General features: G+C 45.3%; 3 protein-coding genes across 3 annotated transcripts in view; 1 reads left to right on the top strand and 2 right to left on the bottom strand.

Annotated features, from left to right (window-relative positions):
- The window catches only part of LOC139784411 (putative nuclease HARBI1), an 11,708-nt gene extending 11,664 nt beyond the window's left edge, over nt 1-44 (bottom strand). The window contains exon 1 of the mRNA XM_071723577.1: nt 1-44. This exon is cut by the window's left edge and continues 43 nt beyond it. Within this exon, the coding sequence (XP_071579678.1) occupies nt 1-44 (44 nt within the window).
- A 1,823-nt stretch (nt 45-1,867) lies between these two features.
- LOC139784410 (uncharacterized) lies at nt 1,868-3,436 on the bottom strand. The gene has a single exon (XM_071723576.1). It carries the CDS (start codon nt 3,434-3,436, stop codon nt 1,868-1,870), a length of 1,569 nt encoding a protein of 522 aa, XP_071579677.1.
- Nucleotides 3,437-14,205: 10,769 nt separating this feature from the next.
- On the top strand, nt 14,206-22,905 carry LOC139784409 (uncharacterized). Its single transcript, XM_071723574.1, has 4 exons — nt 14,206-14,381; nt 18,628-18,977; nt 19,238-20,222; nt 20,316-22,905. Exons 1-4 carry the CDS (start codon nt 14,206-14,208, stop codon nt 22,903-22,905), a joined length of 4,101 nt encoding a protein of 1,366 aa, XP_071579675.1.
- Nucleotides 22,906-23,660: the final 755 nt, after the last annotated feature.

Below are 23,660 nucleotides of genomic sequence, written 5' to 3'. Positions count from 1 at the left end.
TTAATATAATCCGCCTGCCAAACTTTCCAGAATTGCTCCGTCATGTGCCGAATTAACTGCCACCTTGAGAGGCGATTTTTGCCAACGGAGAGAACGGAAGGTTCAGGATTGAGCGTGATTGCAGAACCAATTAAAAAGTGTCCGGGGGTAAGAGGCTCGTAGTCGTCTAATGTATCTTTTAATGGCCCAAGAGGCCTTGAGTTGAGACACGCTTCTATGCGGTAAAGAAGCGTAGTGAACTCTTCAAAAGTCAAGGTATGAGCTCCGAGAACCCGGCGAAGATGGTGCTTTACACTCTTGACACCAGCTTCCCAGAGCCCCCCGAAGTGAGGGGCGTGAGGTGGGATGAAGTGCCAGGAAATACCGTCCGATGCGGTTCGATTTAGAAAATCTGGGTTGTTAAGTGCGTCGTGATACGCTTTTGTTAATTGCGCATCAGCACCTACAAACGTCGTTCCGTTGTCGGAATACATAGCGGAAGGCAGCCCTCTGCGGGAGCAAAAGCGAGAGAATGCGTCTATAAAGGCAGGGGTTGAAAGGTCACTGACAAGTTCGAGGTGAATTGCCCGAGTGGCGAGACAGACGAAAACAACTATATACCCTTTTCGACATTTTATACCGCGACCTGGCGAGGAGCGAGTAGACACTGGGCCTGCATAGTCAGTGCCATAGTGTAGAAAAGCACGAGCAGAGGTGGAGACTCGTGCTGGAGGTAGTTGACCTAGCAATTGGGAGGGAACAGCTGCGCGTTCACTCGTACATGGGACGCATTGAAAGATTACTAGTTTGACTAGTGAGCGAGCTTTAAGAAGCCAATAGCTTCGTCGTAGTGTAGCGAGGGTTAATTGAACTCCGGAATGACAAGCTTGTGCGTGAATGTGTCGGATCATGAGTAACACAATCGGGTGAGAAGCTAATAAAATGGGATGTCGCTCTGAATACGGACGTGGAGCATGCTGTAAACGTCCACCGACGCGTATAACATTATCTGAGTCTAGATATGGATTAAGAGACGACAATCTATTTTTTGCGGGAAGCGCTTGGCCTTTAATAAGGAAATTTAATTCTTCGGATAGAGTTTCGGCCTGAATGGTTCGAATCCAGTAAAGCCTGGCTTGGTCGCAATCTTTGGGAGATATCGCTGTGGACTGCGGAGTTTCAGTATCCGGCAACTGTTTGTTGCGGCAGTTCTTTATAAATTTTATAAGATGAGCGGTTACTCTCAATAATTTTGGCCACGTCGAGTAGCGCGTGGCTAGGTCCCAGGGTAAAGACGTTTGAGCGGCCTGTACCGTCACGACTTTCGCTTCTTCCTGAGAGTGGAATTCGACTGGCTGCGGCCATTCGGACGAATGTAAGCGAAGCCACGACCGGCCATTCCACCAGAGCGAGAATGATTGAAGTTCCCGACCCAAAAACCCGCGCGAGGCGCAATCGGCTGGGTTATCGGTTGTTGGAACATGACGCCATTCGACGTTTGGTAGACGTGTTTGTATATCCGAGACGCGATGAGCAACAAAGGTTTTCCACTTTGATGGATGAGCATCAAGCCATGCCAGAACGACAGTCGAATCTGTCCAACAGTAGCACGACGAGACATTGAATGGCAGAGTGTTTTGTACGAATTCGAGAAGTCGTGCAAGTAAGTGAGCAGCTGACAGCTCAAGTCTCGGTATGCTCACAGATTTGAGAGGAGCTACCTTTGACTTGCCACAAATCAGGCTAATTGAGATATCGCCGGATAGCGATTGTACGCGCAAATAAACGGCGGCTGCATAGGCTACTGTGGATGCATCTGCGAATCCGTGGAGTTCACGGGAAACCGTGTTTGACCCGTTTCCTGTCCATCGAGGAATTCGAATATTATTTAGATAGGAAAGATCATTGTGTAAATTGCGTCCCAGTTACCCTTGAGAGGCGGTGGCATTTCGTCGTCCCAATCTAGCTTCGATCGCCATAGGCTTTGCATGAAAATTTTTGCTTGTATTACTGCTGGAGTGACCCAGCCTAATGGATCGAACAGCTTTGCTATTGTCGAAAAAATCGAGCGTTTAGTTTGAGGAATTGTAGTGGGAAGGGAAACTTTGAATTGAAATGAGTCCGTAGATGGGTTCCACGAAACTCCTAAGATGTTTAAATGATCATCTAGATGTAGTAGTTTGTGACCGGCAAGCCCGTGATCCTTTTCCGAAATGTCGGCAAGGAGATCTGAATCATTACTAGCCCATTTGCGCAGAGTAAATCCTCCCAGTGACAGGAGAGAGCACAATTGCTCCCGCATGTGACGCAAAAGATGAATGTCTTCCGCGCCAAATAGGACGTCATCCACATAAATGTCGCTATTTAAAATTGACGAAGCTAATGGAAATTTTGTGCCTTCGTCAATGACCAATTGTTTTAGAACGCGCAGGGCGAGAAACGGGGCGGCTGCCGTGCCATAGGTCACAGTAAGCAATTGAAAGTCTTGAACGTTATTAAGAGTGGTATCGTACCACACAATTCTTTGGTAGTCTCTATCGCGCGGGTCAATAAGAATTTGGCGGTACATTTTCGCAATGTCCGCTGTATAAACATATTTGTGTTGTCGCCAGCGTAAAATAACCGCGGATAAATCAGTTTGCAATTTTTGCCCGGTCTCTAGATGACTGTTGAGCGAGGTGCCATCACTAGTTGAGCTTGAGGCGTCAAAGACGACTCTCAACTTCGTGGTTGAACTTGATTCGCGAATGACGGGATGGTGTGGTAAATAAACCACCTGTGTATTAGTTGGATCAGGAGGAGAGACTCTTTTCATGTGATTGAGTTGTTCATACTCATTAAGAAAGGTAGAGTAATCTTCCATTAGTTGAGGCGTCGCGTTAAAACGCCGTTTCAATGAACTGAGACGTCGAATGGCGATGGATCGCGACTCTCCAATCAAAAGTGGAGGATCCCTTACAAAAGGAAGTCGAACTATATATCGACCGTCGGCAGATCGAGAGTGAGTTTCAGCAAAATGTCGTTCGCATCGTTCCTCAGATGGAGAAAGAATCGAGCGGTATGGAATCTCTTTGATTTCCCAAAATTTGCTGATTGCGGTCTCTAAGGAGCAGTGAAATACATTAATTCTATCAGCTGGTTGACTGGTCTTATTAATGGGTCCGGAAACGATCCAACCAAGATGAGATTTCTGCGCGATAGGTTGCTCGGAGTTTCCTTTACGTACACCGTCGAGCAAAATTCGGCTGTATAGATCGGCGCCGATTATCATGTTTATCGGCGTAGATCCCGTTGGATCATCGTCCGCGAGAGGCAAATCCGACAGATCCAAGAGGAAATGGATACTGAGGATCGAGGAACGTATTTGGTCAAGGAAGGAAGTATAAAAGCAGTAGCAGTAAACTTGACAGAGGGTTGATGACGTGATTGAATTGTAATAGAGGCTGCTCGTCGACATATACCTGTGTCAGTGCAACCCACGGCGGAAATCGTTGTTAGCGTACGAAGTTTTCGTAAGCGTAGCGTTTGTGCGACATTTTCCGTAATAAATGTCACTTCTGATCCTTGATCCATCAAGGCTCGGATGGTTATTGATCGTCCCGCAGGAGAGTGAACGATCACTTTCGCAGTCGCAAGCAACACCGCAGATGAAGTTGCTGATAACGCAACAGCAGACATTGCGACCGCTGATGGCGTGTCTGAAATGGTTTGTATACTGGTCGCTGATTCCGCCGCAGTAGGCTCAGCTACTGATGCGTTTCCGCATGAGGAAGAGGCCGAATCAAGATGCAGCAATGTATGATGTTTTTTCTGGCAGAAACGACATTTAAACTTGCTCAAGCAATCCTGAATGGAATGCTTGGAACCGAGGCAATTAAAACAAAGTTTCAATTTCTTGACGATGTCAATTCTCTGATCCGGGCTCTTCCCGATAAATTGAATACATTTATAAATATAATGAGATTGAGTACAGACTTCACAGCGTCGCTGAAGTTGATCCGCAGTCGCGGCGTTATTTGAGTTAACATTATATTTCCTTTTGTCTGACCGTTTTGGAGAGAGCTCCTCGAGCGCGAAAGCACGAGCTGACAAAAACTTTATAAGGTCTTCGTAACTTGCGGGCTCTAAATCAGCTCCACATTTTAGTGTCCACGCGCGTCGTGTTGCTGGATCGAGCTTGTGAGATATGAAATAAACTAAAAAATCGCTTACTAATTGGTCGGAGTTACGACCGAGACGTTTGAGAGCGGATATTGCTTGATCCGCCTTATCGCGTAAAGCGTGTATATCAGAAGCGGATTCGCGGGTAACCGGAGTTAAATTGTAAAGTGTGGATACGTGCGTTTCTATCAGCTTGCGCTTATTCTCGAACCGAGTTAAAAGAGCCTTCCAAGCGACGTTGAAATTATCGGCCGTAATAGATATGCCCGCTATGGCATCTCGAGCGCTGCCAGTCAAGCACGACGACAGAAAATGCATACGCGAAAAGTCGTTAATTTCTTTATTTTGTATAATGAGAGCTTGAAATCGGTCGCGAAAAGTCTCCCATTCGTGCGCTTGACCGGAGAATGGAGGCAGCTGAATCGGCGGCAAATGATTCAGCGAGAACGATGATGGATCCGGACGATGTAAAAAGGTTGAGTGTTCGAGTGATCTATTCGGACTTACGCACGGCTCCAACTCCTCCAACCAATCAGTCATGAAATCGAGGGTGCTTTGGTAGATCTCCTCGTGAGCCTCCAATTGATCTTCAATAAAGTAGGGATGCTCTTTTTTGCCTAGTTGATAAGCGTGTAGGATGAGGGCGTGACCCTGCACGCACTTGCTTTACGTTTCCTTAAGCGAGGCGATTCGAGAACGAATTTTCGCCGGAGTATAATTGTTGAGTCCAATTTTCTTGAAATTATCGAGCGCTTTCGACACTGATCGGAACAGTGCACTTTGCGTCTCGAATTCACTCATGGTGAATACGTGAGGTGATTCGATCACTTATTATTCACAAAATGAGAAAGCGAACACTGATCTTGAGAATAACTGTCAAGATCACCACTGATTTGATGAGACTTGCGATCACTAAATCAAGAATTGTATTAAGGAAACAATTCATTGTCAAGGTCACTATTGAGTTGCTGAGCAGAGAGCTCTTATCAAGGTCACCTTTGTACAAAGGAAACACTTAATTGTCAAGGTCACTTTCAGGTCACTGGATTGAACTCTCTTGTGACGAACGCTCAACCAATTATTTTATTTTATTAATCAATAACGAGAAATGTCTTTAGAGTCCGTGTGACATACGCGCTGAGTTACTGAGGATCGCACTTACTCAGTTTCGACTATTAAGTGTAAATTGTTAATGGCGCTAAAGCGCACTCACTTAAGCGCGAAGTTGTCCATTGCACGTCACCTTCAGATCCGGCTCGAAGGACCACACAATGTTTGTTCGGCGATTTCGATTTCTTTAACCAGCGAGACGCCGTAGCGCGAAATGCCGGGACGCGCTCCGATTGGTGCGCCTAAAGGTGCGCGAATGGAGGCGTAAATTAGGAGCACTGCCTTTATTGAAAAGATGTGTTCTATTGTTTGGAACATACCATAGATTTATTTAGAAAGCACAGCGAGAACGAGTTTACACTGAGGTTCATTGTTCACGAGAGCGAAGTCGCATTGTTCGGAGAGAGGGTGGCGCAGCGTGTGAGGGAGCGATCTGGTGTTACTTCCCTTTTGAACGGCGCAAAATGCACTATATTTAGAGTTTAGATCACTGCGGCGCTCTGTGGAGTACCCGAGAGGCACAGGATGCACAGTATTTAGAGTTGAGATCACTGCGGCCCTCTCTGGAGTCGAGAGGCACAGGATGCACAGTCTTTAGAGTTTATATCACTGCGGCCCTCCCTGGAGTCGAGAGGCACAGGATGCACAGTCTTTAGAGTTGAGATCACTGCAGCACTCTCTGGAGTCGAGAGGCACAGGATGCACGGTATTTAGATTTGAGATCACTGCGGCCCTCTCTGGAGTCGAGAGGCACAGGATGCACAGTCTTTAGAGTTGAAATCACTGCAGCACTCTCTGGAGTCGAGAGGCACAGGATGCATCGTAGTCAGTTGCGAACGCGAGAATTATAACCCAATACCGAAGCTGGCCGGCGCTCACTGCGTTTCGCGTATTCTGTTGTTCTAACTGAACGGATGTGTGCGACTGCTCGGTTACAATGTTCGAGACTCTCTGATGCCGGAATCGCGCTCTCGCAACCGCTGGAATGTTCGCCCGAAAAACGGGTGATCGATCCTGGCCAATCATCTATCGACACGGTTTGGCCAGGACACGTGTATTCCGCCTGTCGCGAATTCCTGCGCTCGCAAGACGCGCGATCCTCAGCGCGAACGATTGAGGGTGTTCAGGGACGGCGTTCCTCTATAAAGCGCCCGTTGCTTCCAATTAACGTAATCGTTAACAAAATGAAATTAGTAACCCAAAAAACCCCTAATTACAAGTTTTTAATACAAATGTTATATAGAACTGTGATTTGCAATCGCCATATTGGATCCGCCATTTTGAATTTGTTCAAATAAACCACAAAATTGGAATCAGCGACCTCAAAAACCCGTGTATACCAATTTATAAGTAATTTTCTCAAAAGACAAAAAGTTATTGAATTATGTCAGCTAATTTGGCGTTTCGGCGACGGATTAAGAATTACAAAAATGAAGATTATGAACAAAGTTGGTAATAGTTGGTGGAGGTCTTGGTATGTATCTATTTTAGGACACTTATACAACAATTATTTGCTTGTGAATGGTTGATCACGATTGGCGGATTTTAGTAATTTTGTTTCGAAGTTAAATTTTGTCCACGATTCTTGCATTTTGAAGAGGAGTATTATATTGTTTATAAAAAACAATAAAATTAAAATGACATTTTTTCACTATTTTATTTAAATTGGATAATAATTGAAATGACTGCAGCTTTTTTAACATTTAGCTGATTCACTCAGTTGTATTTAGTCCAATAAATGGATGTATTATTATGTGCAAAAATAATCATAATTTTGTTGTAAGACGGAAGTCGAGTTGACCTGGTTGCAACATCGAGCTGTCAGCGCACGTTCCGGCAATTGCCAAATACACCTGAGGTGGCATTCCGGGCTTCACCTACTGACCCGAGCCCGTAAGCAAAAGCGCTGACAGCTGAGTCAGCAACGAGGAAGTACCTCCGAGCGATAAAAGGCCCGCCCTTCCGATAAGCGGCGGGCAGTCGACAATCAGAGCACAAACCGCGTTAGTCCGTATTCTTATTACGCCCGCAAGACAGGGTAGTGAATTAAAGTAAACCACGTGTATCTCAGAACTATCTGTTTAATTAAACGCCTTTGCAACCACAATCTTGTGAGTGTTGTTCTCCCCTCCAACCCGGCGGATCCAACAACCCGGTTCCGGCCCTGAGACAGACCTCACGCGCGGCACGACAATTTGAACATTATTTATTTTTGACGTAGAACTACGTCTTTCTCGGGGGGTATGGGGAAATTTGGGGGGCACGATTGCAACGTTTTCTTGCAACGTTTTCTTGCAACGTTTTCTTGCAACGTTTTCATGCAACGTTTTCTTTTTCTCGAAAAGTATTAAAGAAAAATATACTTTATTATATAGTTTTGGAAAGCTTTTGATGTAAGCTAAATGTTTTCGGGGTTAATTTTTTGATACCGATTTTTTTTAAACCTTCTTGAAAAGTATTAAAGAAAAATATACTTTATTATATAGTTTTTGAAAGCTCTCGATGTAAGCTAAATGTTTTTGCAATTTAATAAATAAATAAATGAATAAATGAATGGATGAATGGATTTAATAAATAAATGAATGAATGGAAGAATGGATGAATGGATGAATGGTGAATGGATAAATGGGTAAATGGATGAATGGATTTAATAAATAAATAAATGAATGAATGGATGAATGGATGAATGGATGAATGGATGAATGGGTGAATGGATGAATGGATGAATGGATTTATTGGATTTAATAAATAAATGAATGAATGGATGAATGGATGAATGAATGAATGGATGAATGGATAAATGGATGAATGGATGAATGGATGATTTTTTGAACGTATACATAGTTTCATAACCGTAAAGAACCATTAAGAAACGTTTGAACAAAAATGTGTTTGAAACCATGATTTAAGAAACGTATTTTTTCGTTTCTACAGTTAACAAAAATACCTATTTGCAGTGTTGGGTAGTATCTAGATACATGTATCTAGATACAGTATCTAGATACATTTTGTGTATCTGAGCCTGTATCTGAAATACATTCAAATTGGAGTATCTGTATCTGTATCTAGATACAAAACATAGTATCTTAAATGCTTTTCAGATACATTTTCAGATACAGTTTTAGATACATTTTTACGTATTTTTGGTCTATAGTGGAAAAAAGTATATTTCTTTTTTATTTGCCTATGAGTAATTCGTAAAGGTGAAGAGTCTGCAAATTAATTTTAAGTTGCAGCAAAGCTGGCAAAACGTATCCTAAATAACAATGGTTTTCTTCCTGTAGCAAATCAATCGTGCATGCTAAACTCTTCATTACCATGGCATATTCTTCAAGAAACTCAATCTCGATTATTTTGAACTTTGGCTTATCTAAACGGTCGCAGATTTTGTTTAAGTGACTTTTAATCGATAGTAATTTACAAATTGCATCACAACTTGAATTCCAACGAGTGGGACAAGGAACTATTAGTAGTTTAGTATGTGCAATTTCTTCAATAATATCTGCAGCCTTCGTTGATTTATGTATTGTATTCCACAGTGTACTTGTTTCAGAAAATGAAGAATTATATAATTTCTTGTATTTGATATTAGATAGGGCTATACGTGAATCTGTTGTTGCAACTTGCAATTAAATTCAATGTGTGTGACATACATTTGTATTGTATTGGCAAAGAAAAATCTTCGAAGTCATCATCAAAATTATTTGGAAGTTTAAATTTAGATATAACAATGTTATCTTCGTTTTGCAAATATTTTGGCTTCTCTTCAATTTCGTTTTTATCAAGTGAAAATATACGAAATGCTTTTCCAAAATTTGTAGCATTATCCCGATTATCCGTGACTGTTCCTACAATCTTATCGACAGATAATCCAAATTGTTGATGAACATTACTTAGCATTTTTGCTATTTCAATGTACGTGTGAGCAAATTTCATACGGCGACATGCCAGAACACACGAATTTCTTTTTAAATTATCATCAAGGTAGTGACAAGTAATTCCCATAAAACTTCGATTTGTACAACTCCAAATGTCTGCAGTAGTGCAAACAAACTGAGTTTTGGAAACTCGAATCTTTATTTCAGCAATCGTCGATTCAAATTGTTCTTTGATTTTTTTCTTCAAAGTTTTCCGCGTTGGTAGCTCAACGTTTGATAAACCAGATATAAGATTTTTGAACGATGGTTTCTCAACGATTGCAAGTGGTCTCTTTTCATTGATTATGTACGATAACACAAGTTTCATGACCTAGAAACAAAAACACAACACTTTTTATTTATATAATTGTAAAATTCTATGTTGAGTTGTTGAATATAATTTTGCAAACCTGTTCTTTTGAGACGTTTCTCACTAACATATTCGTATTTATCAGTTTTGGTTGCTTTGCTGGTATTGGATCGGATGTTTCACATGAAGATGCATTTTTGTATTTTGCTTCTTTCTTTTCTAATGCTTTTTTTAATAATGATGAATGTTTTCTCTGTATAAAAAATATATATAGACATTATCAAGTTATTAATAAAAAAAATGTCAAAGTAAAAAAAAAGTATGTGATATATTATCTAGCTATCGTTCCAGCTTAAAATAAGATTTTAATTACATATTTTATTAGATCATTATTTCAACAATCATTTACTTTGTATATTTAATTGTTATAAAAAAATTGTAATTAGCTAACAATATTGAGTCCCTTTTTACATTCCCGATTTAAACTAAAAAAATCAAAACGTATATTGCGTAAAATCGTACTTTCAAACCTCAGTTAGAGAAAACAATTATCAAAATGCATAGCTGGAGACTACTATATTAATTACAGTAATTATTAATTATTTAATTTAATACTTATTTTAATTTTCTATGCTACTATCTAAAAAAAATACTTGCCTTAATATGCGTATAAAAATTTCCGGTTGCATTTAGTGCACCACTAATTTACTTAAATTAATTTTGTCCTATCGGTCTTAATCTATTTGTCATCGGACAAATCTGAGCTTAGAAAACTTCCAACAGTTGCAAAATAAACGTTTTGCTGAACGTGGCCATTGAAAGAATATTTATACGTATGTTCCGTTTTGAAGAACTTCCTGAACTGATGCACATCAGTAATGCAATTAAGTTAGAGTGAGACAAGTATAGGGCCAGAGCACAAAGATTGTCGTAACCGTTTACGACTCTGTCGTAAGTCATACGCCGGTGTTGGAAGTCAACGCACAAGGATTGACGTTAGCGTATGTCGTATCCATCGCGTCGCATACCCGACGGATACGACATACGCTAACGTCCGACACCGGCGTATGACTTACGTCGTAAACGGTTACGACAATCCTTGTGCGTAGGCCCTATATTATGTTTCACTTTAACTTATTGCACGAATGTGCACCATTTCAGGAATTTCTTCGAAAAAAAATAGACGTCATAGATGGTATATGCATAAAGCTTCTAGAACATTCTCACGCATGTCTCAAAGACGTCATAAACATGTTCAAAAGACGTGAAAAGTAGGAATTTTAAATGTCTTTATCATTAAAATAAAACGTTTCTATAATAGTTTTTTAAACGTTATTTTATCGGAAAAGAAACGTTCCATCGAACATTTTTCGAATGGACATTTTTACTCATGAGAAACGTTTCTAGAAATCGGTTATAAAACGTTTCGGAAAAACGCTTATAAAACATTTCTGAAACATGTATGTGCTACCTGGGTGCAATATTGGCAGCACATGCGCATGTATTTTGCTACCAATATTGGTGTCGTCATGGACACTGCAATATTGGTAGCACATGCGCATGTATGTTGCTACCAATATTGGTGTCGTCTTGGACACTGCAATATTGGCAGTGTACCAGCATTTTATTAATAACCAACATTATCCTTGCATAGGGCAATATTGGCCATGATATTCTCAATAAAACCAATATTAAGCCAACATTTGCCAATATGTAGCCAATGTAGTATGCTATTAGGGTACCGTGTGCCGAATACTGCGTCAGTAAATAATATTCAAAAATAGATGAGAAGGAACATTTGGACTTTTTTTTTTCAAAAATTGATGCCTAATTTATCTAAAAAAAACTTTTTCGTGAATATTAGGCTGCTAATATTAAAAATATAAACGTTTTTCAGGTAGCTATGTACGAACGTGATTACAGTTTTTTCGTCGATGCCTCCGTCTTGCTGCCAGCTGGGCATAGGCTGGGAGGGGCTGGGTGCTCCCGCCCGGGGACAGAAAGGGGGGAGGGTCGGGCCCCGAGTGTGGGAACCGGCTCTTCCGCTCCCGGGTCAGGGAGGGGAGGGGGGACGGGATGGTCTGGGAGCCCCAGGCTCCCCGGCCGCCTCGTCCTCCCAGTTGACAGTAAGAGGCGGCGGGCTGGGGTGGGGGCCGGGTGGATTCCCTAAGGGGTCCCGCCTGAGGTCTTCCCTCGGTCCGCGGGGGGGCGGGGGTCGCAGTGGGGCTGCGGCTTCCCTCCCTTCCCCGGTACTTGCGCGGGGCCTGCCGGTTCGGGGTATGGTGGGGGGGCTAGTGCCTCTTCCCGTGCCCTGCCCCGGCGGTGGGTCCGGCGCGGGGGGAAGATGGGGCGCGCCGGGGTCTGCCCTTGCGTCCTCCGGTTCCTTGGCCCGCGGGGGGGAATGGTGGGGAGGTTTCTTTGCCTTTCCCGAGCCCTGTCCTCCCGCGGGAGCTGGGGCCGGGGGTCGTGGGGGTTGACCTTGGGGCGCCTCGTCGGGGTCGACTCGGTCGACGGTGTGGGCGCGGCCCGGGAGGGCTTGGGCGGATTCCCCACGGGGTTTCCGCCACGAGCGCTCCCTCGGGTCGCGGAGGGTGCGGGTTGGGACTTGGGGGTGGCAAGAAACGCCTCCGGGTCCTGGCCCCACCTGCCCTCTAAACGAGGGTGCGAGAAAAAGAGGAACCCACTCCCTCGGGAGTGGTAACTCCTCCCCTCTCTCGCCCGGGGGGCGGACGAGTTGTCGGGGTGTGCCGCTCGCCCGCTGCGAAAGCAACTCAGGAGGGAGGGGTGGCGGATGAGTGTGGTGGCGCTCATCCGCCACAGATTAGGATTAGCTCGCTTAAAGGCGAGGTGCGGGGGGGCTCACGGATGTGATCATTGCGTTTCCCGGGGCCCCCCTCCATAGCGCAGTGTTAGGGTCACTCATGGGAGTTTTAGCCAGTAGGTCACAAGCGCGTAAGCGCGCGTGGAATCCGGCACTCCCCCGCCCCACCCCGGGGGCGGGGGGTCTTCCCCTCTTCGGAGGGGCAACTGGTTCAAACTCCGGAGGGGGCGCTCCCCGATCGGGATCCATGACCGGTTGCCCGGGGAAACCCGGGCGCTCTTCGATTGGATTCCGTGACTGGTTGCCTATCCTCCATGGGGATTCCAGTAGCTGAAAATTTCTCCCATGTAAAAAAAAAATATGCCTCCGTCTTTGAACTTTAAATTGTAATAAATAAATATAAAATAGAATTACTGTAAATTTTTTATTACTAATTATTATGATAAAAGATTAAAATAATTTCACAATTTTTTTTAAGGTAATTATATATGTTGAAACGTTTGATTTTATTACTTTAATGAAATTCCGCAGTGATCAGTCTGACCGTAGTAATACCCGGTAACACGACTAAATATTTCCGACAAAATATCTCCGACAATTTAATGCAGAAAAAATATATCGCGTTTAAATATTTCTCCGACACAATATTTCCGACAAAATATTTCTGAAAATATAAAATATTAAAATCACAAAAATATATATTATAATTCCTTGCATGAAATATTCTTATTACTGATTGTACAGAGATATTGTATCATATAGTCTTGTAATGGATTGTACCCATCATGTATCGGCATGATGCTGTGAAATGTTTTGATATGTTCTAATTTATAACTTCATTTATAACTAGTCAGAAAGGAAATCCTCTTCTCGTACACAATGGTTTTGTGTATTCTAGCGTTCGTGAAACTAAATCAAATGTTTCGTGGCGTTGCGTTATAGAATATAAAAACAGTAATTGTCGTGGACAAATTCATACGAGCTCAAAGACACGTTCTGGTATGTGACAGTTTATTGTGTTTTTTGTGCCGTTTTTTGTAGTATTATGATTGCAAAAGCCTTTTTGGTATATTATAGGAAAAATATTAGATGAAATGGTGCATAATCATGCCGCTAAGGCGTCAAAAGTCGTTGAAAGCACGAAAAGCCGTTGAAAGTTTGAAGAACCGAGCTGTAGAGTCGGATGAGAGTACGAGTGCTGTCATTGCTGCTGTTACTTCGAATGTGTCCCTCGGTGCGGCTGCTGAACTCCCGTCTACTTCTGCCCTTGCTCGGGTGGTACAGCAATCTCGAGCAACCGTTATTTCTCAGTTGCCAAATTCTGAATCACGCGAGAGCTTGATATTATCAGACATTTTTACGCGAACTCTGAGGGGGTTGTACCCCTTTTTTACGGCGGGACACAAGGGTTCTTTTCGTCCACGGGGGAGGCGGAATAAACAGCACTTTAAATAAAAATTTCTTTATTAATTACTTCTGCTGGACAATATTTATTAATGCAAAATATCCGTCACTGCCAGACTTCAATCGCCCTCTCGGTTCTTCCTCTCGTTCTCTTTTGTCGGCTCGTTCGTCCTTCATTACTGCTGAGTTGCTCGATCGTATGTAGGCCGCTTGCGCAACTCATTGTTTTGCTGACTAGGCTTTCGTGGCCAAATAAACGGTGTCCAAATGCACCGTGTCCAAATGAACGGTGTCCGAATGCACCGTGTCCAAATAAACAGTGTCCAAATGAACCGTGTCCAAATAAACGGTGTCCAATTGATCGTGTCCAAATGACCGTGTCCAAATGAACGGTGCCTAAACGTACCGTGTCCAAGTGCACCTTGCAGCCGTTGGCTGGGAGGAAGCCATCCGCCAGCTGTCAGGAGCCGCCATACCCGATACCGGTGGCCATGTTCGGCAAGATGGCGAGAGTGCAGTTGGAGTCGGCTGATATGATGCTGAGGAAACGGGAGAAGACGCTGCACGTGAAAGAAACTCACCTCCAGATGCGGCTACTGCGAATGGGACCGATGGGGATTCAAGATGGCGAACAGTCGGAGGAGGAGATCACCGGCAATCTCAACAATAATGATATTAAGTAGGTTAGGAACATAGACCGGCGTACAGAGTTTATATGTTAAAATTTTTGCGAGCGCCATATTGGATTATCGAACACCAAAGAAGGATTGAATTGATTTATTTAATTTGCTTTTGTTTTTGTTTTTTATATACATATATGATTTATTTTGTTGTTAACAATACCGCGGTGCGGGAGGACCCGACTAGGATTAGACGCCATATTGTCGGATAAGGATTATGAGACTGACTGAACCAGATGTGATTTAGTTCAATATAGTAAAAAACGAGACTGACCAGCGCCACGTTGGCGAAAGACTGAATAAAAGTTCATTTTGTAACCAATAAAGATTCTTTTTTATTATTACCAGCCCGGAGGTAACCATAACCCACGCGGCATACCATTTGGAAAGGTTAAATAGAAATGGCAGTAGCTTATTGACATTTTAAGGTTATGGGTACACCCGGGGAACCTTAACGAAGGCTCTCGCGAAAGTGGAAGACCACTATTTGGTTTAGAATCAGGCAACAGCTAAATAACGCAGTTCCGTAGTCAGCGCGAAATGTGCGCGGTTCAAAAGCTAGAGCGAATAGAGGCGTTTTCGCGTCACGAACGTAACCCCAGATACCTGGTACACCCGGCAGTTAAAACCGCGTTGAGCTGGGACACCGGGTTCGCCAGATAGCGAACCAGCCGTATTCTACAGGGACAAGGGGCACCAATAGCTTCCGGAAGACGCAAGGAACCCATCGCACCCACTCCCGTCGACGGTGCACAACTGCCCCGCGAAGTAGCATACCCGGATAACCAAGTAGCGAACCGTAAGGCGTAGGAAAAAATTAAAAAATGAAATAGCTTGCGCTGAGTATGGAGAACACGTTTATGGGGTCCGCGATGTTCCCCGATGCGTGCCCAACGAAGTAGCGAACCGCTTGTCGTAGCGACACGAAATTCGGTAGGGAGGCGCAACGGTATACGCCCGTCACGATCGTGGTGTAAAATCGTAAGTTTGATAGGCGTAAATCAGAATAACGCGTGGAAAAGAGGTAAAAGGGGCGGATATCGTCGCGGTAGCGAACGTAGCATGAAATGTGATGCGACGGTCTCGAACGGTGACGTAGTTCGAGAGCGACGCAGCTAAATATGTAATAAACATTGTAAGCACCCAGGCATTAATTGTTATAAGCGTAAGACGATCGGAACACCCGGTACGTGGTGGAATTTTCCAGAGAAATATCGAAGATATCCGAAAAACTTGTTTGCGTCGAAGTCTCGAAAAGACACGCGTGCGAATACAATAAGCGCACAAAGGATACACGTGATCACGGTATGAAACCAAGCGGGAACAACAGCTCGGCGAAGGTGAAACTCGGTGAGTCTCTCGCCAGACGTGATACGGTGCAGACGTATGTATTGGCCGGTCTGCGAAATACGAGAATCCCGCGTACGGAACGAATCCGCGTTACGTTATTACAACGCGAAGTATTATAATATTCTCGCGAACGTACACCATACAATACGCGCATAGTGCGGCAACGCGTGCGGAAATTATTTTGTACTTGCAACTAAAGAGAAAATAAATTGTAATTTTACCCGAAATCGAAACGAGTTACCTGTCGGCGTTCCAACGGGGATCCAGTGGCAGTCCAGCAAAGGTCCCGAGGCAGTCCAGCGGTGCACAGCAGCAGTCCCACGACGGTCCAGCGGCGGTCCAGCAGCGATCCATCCAGAAGGAAACCTGAAACAGCAAAAGGGGAATTAGCAAGATCATCGAAAGGGTCAGTGATATACAATTTCATATCTTTCTCGGTAGGCAGAGATAAAAATCGAGTGGCGACCGTCTATAATTCAAATTAATTTCGAGTCGTGGCATTACCAAACCTCCGTCCGGTTACAACCTCTCCCAAAAGATTATATAGTCACTGGCAAGACTGGCAAGGAATTGAGTAAGAGCTGAATAAAAAATTATATTAAATATTCAATATCAAAGAAAAAAGTAACAAGCGTAAGAAACCAATAGAAGTTAACAATAAAAATGCACTTACATGTTCACAAAACGACAGCGTACAACACAGTTCTTTACACTTCAAACTTACGATCTGAAATGCTTGCTTTCCGAAATTATGATATGAGCAAATGATATTCAAATGCGTGAATTTTGGTTGTTGATTTACTTCGACGCGTATTTAACACTGTTTTGCGCACACGCCATTTGAACTTCGGATGACGTGATATCTTTTGCTCTGCTTGGACTTTCATCGCATATTGTGTCGTAGTATATAGTATATATTGTAGTATGAGAAAATATGCACAAATGGAAATTATTAAGCGTACAGCGCAACTGAACAAAATTAACGCAACACCTACCTACAGCGCGACGCCTATACCACATATCATCTCGTCTTCCCAAAAATCAAATAATGGTATCATAATAAAAATATACATGGATGTATTTGGAATTCGATGCTCTTAAATTTTTGCGTTGAAAAAATTGTTATATTTTCAAAAATAATAGGTGGGTGTGGGGTTAAATTAAAAAATTTGACATATTTGAAAAATGTGATTACGCCATTGTAAAGAGCATAAAAAACCATGAACTTTTTGTATAAAACTCTTTTTCATTCGCCTTATATTTTCGAAGATATTCGCTAAAAATTATAAAATCCGTTATTTTCGAGGGATTGTTTCAACCCCTAAACGTCGAGATACGCCGCTAAAAAAATAAAAGTCTAATATTTTTTGATGCTCTACAACATATCCAAAGCCCATCCAAATCGGTGAGGGACACTTCCGACCGTTCCCTTGTAAGTGGCGCCGAGAAGTGTCTATTAATTCTGTTCAAAAAAACAATTCTGAGTGGAACAAAGAAAATGTATAAAGAATATGCGATTTGTACACAAAGTAACATTGAGGCCACTCCATCATGTCCCATGTATAACAAATTGGTTAATTACATTACAAGGTTTTATAAATTTGCACAAACGACTAATCTTGAAAGAAAATTTCAAGAGCTTTTCTCCCCGTAATATTAATGAAGATTGTATTGAAAACTTTTTCTGTGCTATTAGAAGTAAAGGTTGTCGAAAGGTTAAGCCATCTAGCTGGCAATTTATTGGAGCACATAAATCTCTTCTCATACACAATTTTACATTGCCACATTCATTAAGTGCGAATTGTGAAAATGATGAAGCTGATATGCTTTTGAATTTTGCTTACATGCTACAACTATAATAATAATATTGATAATACTAATAAAAATATCAGTAGTATGGTAACAGGTACTCCGAGCTCGGGCCGGCCGCGGGTGGTGAGGGGCGCGGGGAATCGGAGTGAGGGGGGGAGCGCGCCTGACCAATCACCAACCGGCCTTTCCGTACTACTTTTCTAGAACGGAAAGGCAAGACGGTGATTGGTCAAGCGCGCTCCCCCCTCACCCGATTCCCCGCGCCCCTCACCCCCCGCGACCGGCCTGAGGTTAGAAGTATTACCGACCGCGCGCGGAAATCGCGCGTCCTCCCGCGTCGGTCGTCGCGCGCTAACTGATTCTCCTGTCCACCCGATTCGTACGTTTCATGAATATTTTTCAGCGCGCGTCCAAACTCGTTCGAGGTCGCTCTCGTCATTTCCTCCTTCTATTTTTTTCGGAGGATGCGGCGAGCGGTTGTCGTTTTTCCGGGAAAGAGCGTCTACTCTCTTCGTTCACCCGATTTGCACGTTTCGCGATTATTTTTCAACACGCGTTCGAAATCATTCGAGGTCGCTCTCGTCATTTCCTCCTTTTTATTCTTTTCGAAGGATGCGGCGAGCGGTTGTCGTTTTTCCAGGAGTGTATCCCGTAGGTACATCCTCCGATTGAGATAAGGAACGAGTATAAATTGAACAGGCGCGCGACAGCGCGGTACAGTTGTTTTTTTAAAAAATGAGGTATGAGTGACGAGTACGTAGACCTTTGCAAAAATTGGATCTGGTCGAAAAGATACGGGAAACCGATCGTGAAAGTTAGCGAACCGCTCAGGAGGGGTGGAAATCCGCGGCGCGTTGACGTAACGAGATATCTAATCCGTCGCGAAATCGGAATCGCCGATCACCGATCGCACCAGATGTATCTCTATAATGAAATAAATTAAAGAAAGAACAACTATACGCGACGGTGATCGCACTTATATTGATTTTGACGCGTAGAATGCGTTTTGGAACGTTTTCTATAAGCGACGGCGTTTTCTTTCATATTGATTTTGATGCGTATTGGAACTGTTGGTAACATTAGCGATGCGTACTTGCGAATGAACGATCGCCGTTATTACTCGTCCGAGGAATCGGACGGCGAACTGCGCTGTTACGAGTCCATGCCCAAGTTCTCGTCCGATTCGGACGACGAATCGGCGAGAGTCGACGCGTCGTTGCCGTCAAACGTATGCGCGTCGGTGGTGAAGGAGGACGCGCGATGGAATCTGGCGACTAATCATCTGCGAAGGGAGACCGGGGCGCGAACTGCGCGCGAGCGAGCGTGGATAGAGACGACAATGGCAAACTCCGTTAGGGCGAAGGATTATATGCGTTGCCTGCCGCTCGAGTATTATCTTTACTATCAGACGGTGGACGGAGGAGAGAAGATACGTAGGATTCATACCTACAAGTCTCGTCGTCTTTTCGAACGAGTGAAATTCAGTGTTCCCGAGGGTGGAAGACCCTTCTTGATGGGATGTGGGAAGAGTGCGACGAGTTGCTCGCCGCGGATGTCCGCGACGCGGACGGGTACCGCGCGTGGGGACGACGATGCGACGAGTGTCTCCGGCTCTTGCGGGAGAGTTGTCGAGTCAGACAATCTGGGGGGCGAGGAAACACGGGAGCCGTGAACGCTCTGGTGGCTCGAATAGCGCGATTGGAAGGTTCGAGGGAGGATCTGCGCCGACGATTCGAACGCGTCGTAGGTGCCGGTTTGGACGGTGGGGGCGGTGGTAGCAGCAGCGGCGTTAGCAGAGGATTTTCGTGGGTCGAGATCGATGCGGCGTTCCGAAGTCGCGTACTCACCGGCGCTGTGACGAATTCTACGTATATCGAACCAGCGCGATTTCTCGAGGATGCGAAGGGCACCGTGCTCGAAAAAGTGCAGGATAATTTGACCAGATACTCGTGTCTGAAGGTCAACGTCATATTCAAAGGAGAATTCGTAGCGGATGTTAAGACCGATGTGAAGAGTATCTCTACGCGGAACGAACAGCTTCTCCTAGGGTCCGATCTGGGCGAGTGGTACGACAGGCACGTGCGCGACGCGATTCTAGCGGCGTTGGACGAATTTCAGGAACGCGACAGCGGATGGGCGTTGTCGCGAATACTGAACCTAACGGTGAACGTTAACAAGTGCAATCCCATGCGCGTGGAATGTTGGATGGAGATACCGCGAGGTATAAGACTTAAACAAGCGGTGGTCAACGTGCGGTCGAAGAACGACACATGTTTCGCGCGTGCGGTGGTCGCTGCTCTGTATCCCGTCGAGCGGAACGCGGACCGATGCGGCTCGTATCCCGATTACGCGACGGTGCTGAATCTCGACGGGATCAATCTTCCCATAGATCTGAAAAAGATCGGAAAGTTCGAACGTCAGAACGACGTATCGATCAATGTATTTACAACTCGGGAAGGAATTGAAAAAAAAGCTAAGTTCGGACGGGGCGCCGATGACAACGCGATCGTGACTCTGCGGTTGACCGACGATAAGAGGCATAGACACGTAAATCTTTTGTATCTGCGCGATACGCTACGCGGCGTCAACAGGGGCCATTTCGCCTGGATAAAGAATCTGTCGCGATTGGTGAATTCACAATTGACCGCGAAACGGTGTGTGAAGCACGTTTGCGATCGGTAAGTAAAAAAATCTGAGGAATAAGGAAACGACGAGGTATTATTTTTTATATATACTAAACACATAGTAATTACACACACGTTATTTCGCAGATGTCTACACTATTTCTATACGCGTGAAAAGTTGGCCGCTCACAGCGTCGACTGCGGCCGAATGAACGATTGCGCCATCGTTCTTCCGAACGAGGACGATAAGTGGCTGTCGTTCGACAATCACGACAGAAAGGAGCGACTTCCCTTCGTGGTGTACGCGGATCTGGAGTGTCTTCTCGAACAACGGGAGAGGGAGAATGTCGAAGGGGCCGCGAGAACGGAAAGATACGCTTATCAACGTCACGTACCGTTCAGCCTGGGCTACTATCTGTGCTGCACCTACGACGATACCGTATCTACGTACAAATATCGTCGCGGCGAGGATTGCGTTTCATGGTTCGTGAACGAGCTTCGCGTTCTCGCACATCGCGTTAAGACTAAATTCTCCACCAATATATCGATGGTAGAACTTACGGAGAACGAGAAACGCGAGTTTTGGCTCGCGACGCATTGTCACGTGTGTGGAAAAGCGTTCCAACCGGAGGACAACCGCGTGCGAGATCACTGTCATCTAACCGGACGCTACAGAGGTCCGGCGCATTCTCGTTGCAATCTGAATTACAGAAATGTGTACGTGATTCCCGTGTTCTTCCACAATCTGTCGGGTTACGACGCGCACTTTATCGTCGAGAAAATCGCGAACGATTTCGAGGGTGGAGTCGAGCTCCTACCGCTTACGAAGGAAAGCTACATATCGTTCGCGAAGACCGTTAAGGAGACGCAGACGGACGGGAGATGGGATCAGTACGTGAAGCTTCGATTCGTGGACTCGTACAAATTTTTAGCCGCGAGTATCGAAACTCTGGCTTCCTATCTGGACAAGGACAAGCTGAGAATAACGCGTTCGGAGTACGCGGATTTGAGCACGGAGGATCTCGATCTGCTCACTCGCAAGGGAGTATTTCCGTACGAGTACGTCGACAGCGTGGACAAACTGCGGGAGACCGAACTTCCACCGCGCGAGGTCTTTTACAGCTCCCTGACCGACGAGACCGCGAGCGAGAGCGACTACGAGCACGCGACGAGGGTCTGGCGACGTTTTCGCGTGCGAGATCTCGGCAAGTACAGCGATCTGTATCTCAAGACCGACGTGCTTCTTCTGGCGGATATCTTTGAAAATTTTCGAGACACGTGTGTGGTGAGTTACGGGCTGGATCCCGCGCATTATTATACGTTGCCGGGGTACACGTGGGACGCCATGCTGAGATACACCGGCGTGCGTTTCGAGCTACTCACCGACATCGACATGGTGCTGTTCGTGGAACGCGGAATACGCGGCGGCCTCAGTCAATGTTCGCTCAGGTACGCGCGAGCTAACAACAGGCACGTACCGACGTACGACTCGTCCCAGCCCACTACGTATCTCATGTATTACGACGTGAACAATCTGTACGGTTGGGCTATGAGCGAATCGCTACCGTACGCGAATTTCCAGTGGCTCGACGACCCTGAGAATTTCGACGTGACGACCGTGCCGGCGGACAGCGATATCGGTTACATTTTGGAGGTGGATCTCGAGTATCCGCCGAACCTGCACGACGTCCACGCGGACCTGCCGCTGTGCCCGACGCGCGATAAACCGCCCGGTAAGCGACAGGAGAAACTGCTCGCTACTCTGTACGACAAATCGCGCTATGTGACGCACTATCAAAACCTGCAGCAATGTTTGCGACTCGGTTTGCGTCTGACGCGCGTCCGTGGCGTTCTGCGATTCACCCAGTCACCGTGGCTTCGCGGCTACATCGAGCTGAACACTACGCTTAGGACGCGCGCGAGCAACGAGTTCGAACGGAATATGTACAAACTGATGAACAATGCCGTCTTCGGCAAGACGATGGAGAACGTGCGCGATCACGTGGACGTGCGTCTCGTGACGCGATGGGACGGGAGATATGGCGCGGAGGCGATGATCGCTAAGCCGAACTTTCACAGTAGAAGCGTCTTCTCGGAGAATCTCGTCGCGATCGAGTTGCGAAGGCTCGAGGTAAAATTCAACAAGCCGGTCTACGTGGGTCTGTGTATTCTCGAGATATCCAAGACGCGTCTCTACGAGTTTCACTACGACTACATGGTGTCGCTCTATCGCGACCGGTGTCGAATTGCTTACACGGATACCGACAGTCTGATCTATTTGTTGGAGTGCGAAGACGCGTACGATCGTATGAGACGCGATATAGACAGATTCGACACGAGCGATTACGCGGAGAATAACGCGCATGGTATGCCGAGCGTCAACAAGAAGGTGCCCGGTTTGATGAAGGACGAGAACAATGGCGCGATCATGACGGAGTTCGTGGGCCTCAGAGCGAAGATGTACACTTACAAGGTACTCGGACGCGACGACACCAAGAGAATAAAGGGCGTTAAAAGAAACGTAGTCGCGAAGAGGATCACGTTCGAGGATTACGTGGCGTGCCTGCGAAACGCGCGCGAGCTGAAGACGCGCCAGTCGTGCATACGCTCGACGTTGCACGAAGTTTACATCGTGTCGGAGCAAAAACTAGCTCTCAGTCCGCACGACGACAAGCGATACGTGACGTTGAACAGCGAGGAAACGCTTCCGTGGGGACATTACGGAATACAGTTGTAAAAAAAGAAACAATATCATAGGCTTCCTAAAAATTGTTTTATCGTAAAGTCAATAGCACGTAAGAAACAAACCTATGAATGTGTAAACTTTTATTAATAAAGTACACGTTGCGTGTGTCTACGAATGTCTAACTATTTTTTTGTTACAATACAGATGCCTTATCTATCCACGAATTGTGCGAACTGTCCATTCCTAGCCACTTCACGTACACTCGATTGCCCCGCTTACGCAGGACTTTTTCCACGAGATAGACGTCGGGATCGGAGACGCGTAGCAACTCGTGTTCGTAGAATCCTCCGGCTATCGCTTCTCCGCGAATGTCTTTCAACAGGTGCGTAACGGGATTGGTCCTTTGTATTTTAGCTATGCGAAATATCTCGGTGGTCCAATTGGGAGTGTAGCCCTTTTCGAAAATCGTTTTGAATTTGCTCACGCGCACCGGATCGTCGACTCGAAATCTCGCCGGCGCGGCGATCTTCGCGCGACTGTACACCGTGCGCAGCAGTTTTTCAGCAACGGTGGGCGTCACGTCCGTCGGACGCATTCCGATCGTTCTGTGTCTGCGACGATTGTAATTCGACAAGAGGCGCGGCAGCGAGTCTATCCATCTGTACGATCCCTGGAGCGTGAAGAGCTTCCACATGTCGTTTTTCAACGTGCGATTGAATCTCTCCACCACCGACGCTTTTATCACCGAATACGTGGAGTAGTGATTCACCTTGTGGGCGTCGAAGATTTTGCGCGCGTCGGCGTTG

Source organism: Temnothorax nylanderi, unplaced genomic scaffold (assembly GCF_030848795.1).
Source record: "Temnothorax nylanderi isolate EJ_2023f unplaced genomic scaffold, tnyl_v1.0 TNYL_tig0623_pilon, whole genome shotgun sequence".
Taxonomy (NCBI): domain Eukaryota; kingdom Metazoa; phylum Arthropoda; class Insecta; order Hymenoptera; family Formicidae; genus Temnothorax; species Temnothorax nylanderi.
Note: the sequence above shows the minus strand (reverse complement) of the source record. Positions and strands in the feature narration are given on the sequence as shown.